The 10,922-nt window shown below is 39.1% G+C and overlaps 1 protein-coding gene across 3 annotated transcripts in view; it reads right to left on the reverse strand.

Moving 5' to 3' along the window:
- The window catches only part of NALCN (sodium leak channel, non-selective), a 564,495-nt gene that overhangs the window by 63,748 nt on the left and 489,825 nt on the right, over positions 1 to 10,922 (reverse strand). For all 3 annotated transcript variants that reach the window (XM_019524286.1, XM_019524284.1, XM_019524285.1), the window contains 4 exons: positions 3,491 to 3,592; positions 2,990 to 3,059; positions 766 to 857; positions 474 to 596 (listed from right to left, as the gene is read on the reverse strand). In XM_019524286.1, the coding sequence (XP_019379831.1) occupies positions 474 to 596; positions 766 to 857; positions 2,990 to 3,059; positions 3,491 to 3,592 (387 nt within the window). The remainder of the gene's footprint in view (positions 1 to 473; positions 597 to 765; positions 858 to 2,989; positions 3,060 to 3,490; positions 3,593 to 10,922) is intronic.

The raw sequence follows: 10,922 nt of genomic DNA on the forward strand, positions 1-10,922 counted from the left end.
CGCTGAAGCAAAAAGCCCCAGCTCAAATTTGCACCGCTTGTAGTTGAGCTGCTGCATGAGCATGTGTTTGCATGTGTGGACATGTCTGTAGTGGGGATAAGTGAGTTAAGTTGCTGTTTTACTACAGCTGTGCTATAAAGATGCCTTGCTTTTAGCTGAAGTACTAGAAGGGCATAGCAGGCTGGCTCCACATAGCTGGAAGAGAGTGACTGAAGTGTCATACCTTTTTCTTCTACCTCAGGTCTACAGCTTCCTCACATGTTCTTTTATTATCTCCTCTCTTCTCCTTGGGCTGTCTGGAACCTTAGTACTTTTTTTCCATTTCCTCCAGCAATGAGATTATTATTTTGAGGCTAATTAACTCATAGCCATCTTAAAAGGCTATTGCACCTATTTTCCTGTTCAAAATAAAAGTATGGCCTTATATTATGATTATGCAAAAGAAAGTCTTTGACTATAGATATGAAACTTACGCATTAAAGCGAGCTCGTACAACCACGCGACAAAAGTTCCTGAATCTATGTTCACGTCCAACTATAAAAAGTGGCTTATCAAAATATGGATGATTCTCTCGCAGCTCTTCTTCTTGGACTTTCCTTTTGAAAGATAATATATAAAATATTTAGGATTATGCAAAAAATGTCTATCAACAATACTTACCATATTGTTCTTATTTCCATTGCATTCTTTAAATTTTTTTTCTTTCATTACAATATAAACATTTAACATAAAAAGTGTATCCACAGACATGGGATTTCTAAATACCTTTTCATTTCAGCTTGTTCTTTTTTCTCCTGTATCATCTTTATCTCACTGTCTTCTCTTTGTGCATTTCTGTATCTCACTGTGTTAGAATGCTAGAAACAAGACAATTCCTTTAAAATCCGATCAAGGATTTTTTTATTTCTTTTTTTCTTAAGATGAATGCAAGACACAGTATTTTACAAGGATGTTTAAATTAAAAAGCCTTCCCTTCCAAATGCTTTACAGTTTTGCTTAAGGAAAACATTTTGTACAGTATGTGCTATGTACAACATATGGATGTTTATTTTTAGTGAGTCAAGTGTTAGCACTTTTTTCATTTGGGCAATCCCACTAAATTCAACTCTTAACTCTAAAAGCAACAAACTGTAACTGGATAGCTCAGTCAAATTCATCAAACTTTAATGAACACCATCACAGTGATTAATGGTACAGTTGTGCTCACAGAGGGGAAGAGGAAGCATTAGGCACTCTTTCAGTCTGTTAGGCAGCTCATTTTGGTGGTGGAAACATAGGAAGAAGGCAAGACATATGACACACATATATAAGGAGTGGATATGGGGGGACAGGGAATGAGTGGAATCAGTAGAACTGAGCTCATCCTTTCAGTGTCATAGTTGCTTTCCTAGTTTGCTGTTGGATGGTATAGATGTGTATCTGATTCATGGTATTAGACAGAAGCATAGTAAACTCACTGAGCACTCAGGGCAGGGTGGACGGAGCACGGGGGTATGCTGATCACTGTAGACAGGTTGGGGGTGGAGCGTGGGTGAGGGGAAGAAAAGCTTTACCTTCTTGGGCTACAGCTGCCACTGCTGCTGCTGTAGTAGTCAGCTCTGCTCCAGTGGCACAACCGTGTGGATGGGCTCTTTGGGACCTGACCCTGGTGCCCCACTCACTTCTGCCACCCCTCCTGCCCCCCCATACATACACATGCCTGCTCTGGAAAAGACTCTGCAAAGGGGGGAGCACCATTCCACTCACCCCATTTGTCCCCCTGCTCCCCTGGATACACTTCTTGGTGCCACGCTGCCCTGCCTGGCTCCTATGGCTGGACAGGGGCAGTGCAGGGCTGCCCCTGGCAAGGCAGATTCCTGGGGAGGGCAGTTCTGTTGTCCCCTCATAGTCAGCACCTGGAGCTGGCTCGCTGCTTGCCTTGGTCTAGTTACACTACTGCTCTCAGACCTACCCTATATCAAAGTCTTGCTCTCAGTGAACTCCTAGTTATTTATGGCTTGATTCTGCCATCTTGTCACATGATGAATAATTCACAAATTTAAATGTAACTTTTTCAGGGTGGAGTACTCAATGTTACTAAAAGTAGAGGAACTGAATTCTTTACTGTTACTTATCATCTGCATTGAAACAGAAAATAAGATGATCCCATAAAACTAGAGGGACTCAAAACTTCTCTCTTCCCTTTGAATTTTTTCTTGGCAATGCTGGATATTTCAGGAAAAATTCACTGAAATGCACAAAAGTGAAATTTAATTGATTTTATGACATTTTGCTCTAGTGAAATTAGTGTTTGCTGTATCCCCGTGCAGCCTTTGTTCATTAAGGCCATGTCTGCACAGTGTACTGGCCAAGCCTAGGAGTGCTTTGAGAAGCATGCCCCACCCATCCAGCTCATCACAACCAAAACCCCAGAAATTAGACAATATAGCCAGCTTTGAACAGCCCTGTTGTGAACTAAGAAGCATACCTGAGACAGAGCCTGGGAGTGGCACTAGGGTTCACATTCAGGGCTATTCTTAGTTGGCTACCCCTTTTAATTTCTTGTGTTTGTTGTGTTCTGAACAGGAGTATGTGGGCAGGATGTGTTATTCAGAAGCAACCCTGGCCTCAGCATGAAGGTAGTACACACAAGTTTTAAGTCTCACAGCCTTGGTGTTAGAAAAATACTTTTAATAGTATTTAAAACCCTTTCCTGGTGACATTCAGGCTGCTATTTTTCCAACCTCATTCTGCGAACCACTGCTGCCTGCAGCTTCAGTGAATTCTGTATATGCCAATGTTTCAAAACAGGGAAATATATGACTGTTGTACACATATTGTTTACTTTCAAGTTAATCATAATGGTGTCCTATATAGTTATAAGATCTCAAACCATAAATTACAAACAAGATGTTATATAAGCAATACATTTGTATAAGCAGCAATCATAGAACATATTCATATATTTTTTAATTCCAAAATTGAAACCATCATTTCTGTTTGGACTTACATCTTGAGTCAAGGTTTCAAGAGATTTTCCTCTACTGATTCGCTGGCTGTTGGAACCATGTCGTAGTGACCTGAAACAATCATTCAATTTTATGATAAATCTAAAGATGAAATTTTGACCTTTAAATGATGGCTATTATAAAGCATTGCTCTCCAGATATACAATATCTCAAATTCTTATTTTTTCCTTAGCTTACATCAGAAGCTTATACGTTGTTCAATCCACTCTAACATAAGCCAATTTCTTTTCCTTCTGATCTTTAAATTGATAGCTCTATAGTCAGTGAAGGAAATGACATTTGAAATAAAAAAGATACTTTTTCCATTTACCTACTACAATGAAATTCATTATTGTTACAAGGGAAAACATGCAATTTAGTTCTTTGTACAAATCATTTGTGTTTTATACAAGTTAGATATTATGCGTATTTTAATTATTTTCTTTTGATTATGATTGATTTGATTATGATTCTTTTGATTTTTAAAACATAATTGTATTTACCTGCGTTCCTGCCGTATATGATGCTGGACACTAAGAATTGACCTTTCTTTTGCAGGTTGCCCCTCAAAGGATCCACTCAGCATGCGTTGTCTAGTGCAGGCCCTAAAAAGAAGTATTAGCATGGTGGTAAAACATTTGTAATCTCCATAATTGTTTTGAAGAAGGAGAGATCAAACAAATTAATTGCTGAAAACAGAAAAACTGTTGTTGTGTCACAACTGCCAGATGTGTTTGTGGGAATACAAAGACACAGCTTAGCAGACAGCGAAGTAGGGATAAGTACTGTTCACCAAGAAAGACTCATATTCCCAAAGCTAAACAAAATGCTGAGGCCCATCACTGTGCTGCATAATCAATGCCTCAGCCCCAAGAATGTTATTAATTAACTCTTCTTGATAGGGCACAGTGATCTCTCTGTGGGTCCATCCACTTTTGGGGCTTTTTGAAGGACTAGTGCTTGTCTCCAGAGTCCATTACTGCGTACGAGTTAGGCAAACCCATTAATAACATTACACCAGTCCATTAGGAATGTCAAACTTTATTTCTGAATGCTGTTTTTACATGATCTCCTATAACCAATGTGATCATATTATCTAGTATAATAATTCCAAGTTTTATTGTGAAAGCAAGAGCAATCATTTTGGGTGCACTATCTAGGACTGACTGTTGCAACAAACAGTTAGAAGAAACTTATCTTGAAAAAAGATATGCCTGACATATGAAGCCCTATGAAAGCCTCTCTGAGAGTAAACAGAGTGCCACAACACCACAGCTATAGTTATTCAACAGTAATTAGCTCATTGTGAGAAGATGATCAGTGCCACTGTCACTTGCTATACATGCAATAAGTATAGGATGCCATCAGCTGGAAGATAACAAAAAAAAATTTATTGGCAGATGAAATCATCAGTGACTGGACAATGGCATAAAATCAGTCGTGACTCAAGGATGTGGATAAGAAGGCCAGGTTAGCACTGCTTGTAGACATTATTGTCTCATTAGATGATGTGCAGAGTGTCATTAAATACAAGCTAATAAGCTGTCATAACTTGGTCACAAAAGTGAGATCTGGTGCCTCAGGAAAGTGAAGTTGTCTGTGACTAGAGTTATACTATAATTGACAGTGGAAGTCCTAGACTCTTTTTCTTTTACTTCCCCTTGAAAATCTTTGAGTGTAGGGCCAGAATTAATGGGGAAGGGGATGGACTTGGTTTCCCTTGGCCTTGGCTGCAGTCATTGCTGCCACCTTCCATTGTTATGGAGCTAGGTGAGGAGCCTGGAGGGATATGGGGATGGAAGGATGTTAGTTGTGCATGAGGTGGGGAGGCTTGCTCTTGGTAATCCAGTAACATAAGATGCTGCCCTCAGAGGTGCAATTTATTAACCCGTCAGGGTCCCACAGTGACAAGATGTAAAGTGGCCGATTAGCTTGGTGCCTCTTAAGTACTTTGTAAAATTCCTAGGAAGCATTAAGTGAATGCACAGCTGGTGAGTGAATACATAGCAGTTATCACTGGTGGTCCCTGTTTTACCCCACCATGGGCAGAGCTTATTTGCAACCTCCACCAGCACCCCATTTTCTGGAACAGTTTTTTGGGGGGGATGGCAGCTTAATCATATCCCTTGCCAACAGCTGTTCTGAAACAGTTTTCTTGGAGAGGACACAGGAAGGGAGGGCAGCAGAGAAACTCATGAGTTGGCCCCTGCCTGCATGGCAGAAATAGTCGGGGACTTGGGGAAACATGGTGGGAGATCTACCCTATTGCCATCACCTGACACTCAGGCATGGTGGGTCATGAGCCATTGCCAGCATAACCCACCCCGCTCTCTTTCACCCACATCAAAGCTTAACACGGTGTTCCTGTGGAGGAGCTGACCAGTATTATGGCTACCTATCAGTGGCATGGCCTTTGTTTGATGGCACTGTGCTATACTTTGGCACCATTATTCAGCACTCTTTCTCTCACTCAGCTGATGTCATAGGTGTGCTTAGAATGTGCCATGGTCCTCATCAAGGATGTGGGAAATCTCATTGTAAAAGGGCATGGTGAGCCTGGGACCACCAGAGGTTCAATTGGCACCTTGGACTATCTTAAACCAAGAGTGCATCCACCTTGGTTAGAGTGGTATTGCTGCTAATTCCAGTCATGGACCCATGCTGTCATCTTTGCAGCAAACTGCTGAAAGACTTCCTTGTTGTGCCAGCTTTTGTGGAGAGCCTGCTGGTTCTGTTCTTCACCCCACATGGTGAGCAGGTCCTTCATCTTTACCTGCATTTGGTTAGTAACCAGTTGTAGGCAGGGGAGGAGGGAGCTGGTTCCAGTACTGCTCATGAGTCTGTTTGGTTGTTTTTTTTTTCCAGATGAGACACAGGCTAAACTGCTGCCTCAACAGGCTGTTTCCCTCTGCAGCTGTTTAGCACCATGTGGGGCATGGGAAAGAGCTCTTTTTGATTGGGTATGAGACTGACAGGGGCCATAGTTATCTCTGTGCTTGGCTGGAGCAGTGGATTCTGGTGGGGGTCACAAACTGGCTCTTTGAAACTGTGGGGGGGCATGATCAATTTCTATATGTTGATACAGAATCAATCACAAGGGTGGGGGGCAGGGGCAACCAAACTGGTTTCTAGGCTAGAGTAATAATAAAAATCATAATAGCTTGCAGAAAGTAAATAAACAATACGTGTTTTTCTTCAATAAAGAATAATGAATTCTACAAATAAAGTCTGCCATTCAGAACTATCCCTTTTCAGGAAAAAAAAAACTTGTTCATAAGTAGTCTGCTGCAAAATTGGGGCCCTAATATATTTTGATATCATATTTGTACTCTCTGTGATACTGAAAGAGACGGCACACAGGGCCATTAGTAAAATGTGTTAAATTACTGCCATATTGCACATGTGAACTTGCATATTTTTTCTGTTTTTTCTCTTTATCCTTTGAATATTGTCAAGCATTTGGAGAAGCACATAGCATAGCCAATGTGTAAAGAGGTCACAGAAAGGCAGAAGAAGTCATGCTAGTGGAAGTATTTTACCTTGCCATGAATATTGGAAACTTGAATTTGTGCCCTGGAAAGCATAATTGCTCTTATTTTTGTGATACCCAATTTTTAATGTAACACATAAAACCAAATATTAATATTTCATAGCTTTTTAATGAGGCAAGTTTTAAAGATGTAATTTCTCCATTTTCAATAATACTTATTAGATGATAACCACTATGAGTTACAAGTTTATGTTCACTTTCTTAGGTAGTATTCCATGTATACCATCTTGTATGTGGGGATCCCATGAATTGAGGCCCTGTGAAGTAAAATGCACTTTTGGGGTATGCTTTTTCTTAATATTGTTTAAAAGAAAGACGCTGTTTTGTACTTCTGTTTTTACTCTTCTCTGCTGTTTTCCTTCTCTTGATTTTAAGCATATTTTAAGTTATAGGAATGCAGTTCCAATGTGAGTTCGGTATGAAAATGGGAAGCTTATAATACTTGTCACTGTCATCATCACCAATTATATCAGCGTGCCAGTAAGATACAGTATAATGCACTCATTACACGAACACATTATATTACATTATGCTGAATTGCTTGAAATATCATCTCATCTAAGCAAATTGTTGTATGGCTTTCAGTAAAATACAATTTATAGCATCTCAGCTAAATCACGAACATTTCAATACAGTACATTTCAAAGCATTATATGATGCAGGATAATATAATCATTTCAAGAGACAACAAAAATATTATCTGAATAATGATATAATTTTTCTGTAAAAGAACAGATAATGATTATTTCCTAGAAATGGATCCTGACTGACTTCATTAGATTGATAGCTTAGTTCTCCAAAACAGAGACAATGGTAGGTTCCAATATGTAACTTCTTTTCTATAATGGCTTCTTGCTGAGATAAATGGAGCAGTTTGCATTTTTATCTTTGTGAATATGAATTATTGTGCTCTTATCCACATGCCACTGTTTTAATAGCCAGAAATTATTTCTCTTACATCCACATGTGACTTTCACATAAACTTTTCACAGGCTTGTATATGGCTCACTCAGATACCCAGTTGCTTTCTGTGTAGAGAACACAATCTCTTGCTGGGCATAATAAAAGACAACATTAACTGCACCCAAAGTAATAACTTATTTCTGTGACTAGAGTCTTATGTCATATTATTAACAGAATAATCAAGTTTTTAAAAATCTAACACTATAAAGAATATGCATGGTAACAGAACAGACCTGTTGAAAGCCTATTTTAGCTACCCAAAGTTAGGTTTCTAAGTCCATATTTAGATGGCTAAGCAAATTACCTAACTTTCAAACATGCTAATAGCCCAGCAGCATCTATCAGCCAATGGAGAAATAGTACAATGCAAAAGGATGAGTTCAAGTGATCTAAAAGAGACAAGGCAAATTATCCGGGGGTAAATGTAGGGAATTTTTCTACAATCTTAGAGCCATAGACAATGTTGTAGGGAGGTCAACCTTGCAAGCTTTGGCTATAAAGCTCTCAAAATTCTTCTTTTGCCTTCATTATACTCTGGAATTAGTGATTTAACTCTTCCTTTTCTCAGCACTTGGCAAGTCAGTAAAATTTGCCTTCCCTTTGTCCCCGTCACTAACAGTCAGATTTTTATAGGTATTTAAGAACCTAAAGCTGCAGCTTGGTATTCTGTAGGGTTTTCAGAATGGAAGGTAGAAGCCTAGATGCTTTCAAAAATCTTACTAGTTGCCTATCTCCATCATTAGTCATCTTCAAAATCTAGTCTTAATTTTTTTTCACTTGATTAAGAGTTCAGAAATAAACTCTCTTACATTTATTTATTAGATATTAAATCAAACTGAAAAAAACAGTGACATTTCTTAGAAAAATGGGGTAAGGGGAAGCGAAAATCACATATTCACAATTTTCCTCCTTTCTCAAATTCCCTGATGATCTCCATTACATATTAGGATGATTAACATTCATTTACTGTGAAATTCAGAAGTTAGAAAACAAAGAGAGAGAGTTGAGGATAAACACATCAAGTTGGTTGCAGTCTTTACTCATGATATAAAGCTCTGGACACTTTGTTCCTTCCTTATCAGCAAACATAGGAGCAGCAATGTGCTTCTACATGCACAAGGGAAATAAAAGTATATTAAAAAAGAAGCAATAAATTTACTAGGCAAGTTAGAAGATGAAAACAGGGCTGTTGCTCACTGTCATATAGGCAATATTACATGCTATACATTAACTGGGGAAAAAAGGATGAGGTTCTGATCCATGAATAGAAGGGGCAGTGACTTTTTAAATGATTTCCTCCACAAAAAGTTAAAATCCCTGAAAGAAAATCAAAAGAGAGTGTTTGAACTATATATGTCAAACTAATGAAAAATATTGAACACTTTGAGCAATACTTTGGAATTCTGTACCTTCCAAAGACTCCTGCATTGTGTACAATGATGCTCCACGATGATGAGTGTAAGATGCTTTGTGTAAGATGATGATTCAGGTGATATGCTTCCAGCAGCCAGTGTGGATTCCCCTTCTTAAGTTCCTGTATCACTTCCATTTAAGGGTTGTTCACTCAAAGAATCACACATGGATTGGACTGTTCCAGACTTGATCCCTATTTTTGTCTTTTGCTAATGGTTCTCCTTACATTCTGGTCTTCATTGTAGTCCTGTTATCTAACCACACCTGTTAATTATGTGCACAGATATTTCCTTTCCTTTGATTGCACTAGAAGTGATGACAGAGCATGCTTCATGAAGATGCAATAAAAATATGGTGCCCATCTGACACCGTAGTTTATATCTGGTGGCAACAACAAGTATAAGAGGCTAACATTTTCCAGTGAGCAGACACTAAAACTTTCCTCATATTTTCCTTTTTTGACTTTGCTGGAGAGAAAGTGAAATCTGATAGTAGGTGGTGTTCATGGTTTTTTCTTGGTTTTGCTGTTTACCATGATAAACATAGAATCATAATACTTGTTTGGAAAAATATAGGGGTATCAAATCCTGGAATTTAAGAAGTAAGAAATCACAGATTTCAAAGCAAAACCTTGACCAACATAAAACCAACATTCTCATAAGTGACCATCCCAGGAAACAATACGAATCACTTGTTTAATGGAAGTGCCCTTTTAATAAGGCTGTATTCGCTGCATTGAATATACTTTGGGTTTGTCTCTTAAGGCAAGAAATTGGTTACTTGGGGTTGCCCATGCCCATTATAACAATATATCAATATCCCAAGAAAGTTTAATTACACATTATAAACATAAATTAGTATTGTAACTCTTTTGGAAGCATACAGCGCTGTGGGTTTCATTTATTCTGATCTGCAGAAAAGTATCACTATGTTTTGAAGAACACTTTTATAAAAGCAGTTGAATTATCTACCAGAATATCAGAACCCCAGCAAAACTGGATTGAATAATTCAAGTACAACATCATTCTATAGCCAGGGTTTCAGATGTAAGATAAACAGTCCTGACTTATTTAGCTGTTTATCCAAACTGAAAGGTGCTCTTAACTGGGCACATCTACACATACACTTTAATGTGCAGTAGACTAATTTGCTACACAGCTAAGTGTCACCGTCTACATGCGCGTGGCAATTAGCCTGGTGTAGACTAATTTACTGTACCATCGGATATGCTGGCAGACATGAGTACTATCTGATGGTGCAGTAAATTACTGCACTTATATGCATGTGGAAAAGGTGACAGGGCTGGTTGGGGCACGAGTGTGCTTCAGTACAGGGCAGATGGCAGGCAGCCCCCGCACTGAAGCACACCTGTGTCTCAGCCAGCCACTCTGTAGCACATGGAACCTAGCTGGAACAGTCCTGAACTTGTGGACTGACCCCCTAGTGAGTCTAGGCTGCTCCTACTAGGTTCCATGTGCTGTGCATGAATAAACTCCAGAGCAACTAGCTCATGTTCAAACAGCATGCCATGGAGCAAAAAGCTCTGGAGCAATAAGCTCCAGAGTTTATTTATGCACATTAATTACACGTGTAGAAGTGCCAACTATGAGATACTCTGTCCCCTCAGGCTCAGTAAAAATGTCAGGCAAGCTTTGTCCAGAGCAGTGAAAAGAGTGTGAAATGTACCTACCGCTACTTATAATTTAGCTGTAACATCAATTATAATGAAAATCAAATCAAAATTACTGAAGTTACACATGCTGTTTTCCAAAATTGTCACCGTTCATTACTTTATAATAAATTATTTTTGGTAAAATTGATTTTTTTAATCCAAAAGCCCTGAAACGTATATGTTACTGACCATAAAATACATTAGTGATGTGTAGGGGGTCCATGGGGGTGCATGTACACCCCCTGAGAGTGCTGGTGTGCTCCCTTACAGGCCAGGCTCCCTGCTTAGGCGATGGGCAGGTGAGATTGGCCACAGGGGAGACCCGCCCCCCCCCCCA

This window comes from Gavialis gangeticus, unplaced genomic scaffold (genome assembly GCF_001723915.1).
Source record: "Gavialis gangeticus isolate Ggan-Ray unplaced genomic scaffold, GavGan_comp1, whole genome shotgun sequence".
Taxonomy (NCBI): domain Eukaryota; kingdom Metazoa; phylum Chordata; order Crocodylia; family Gavialidae; genus Gavialis; species Gavialis gangeticus.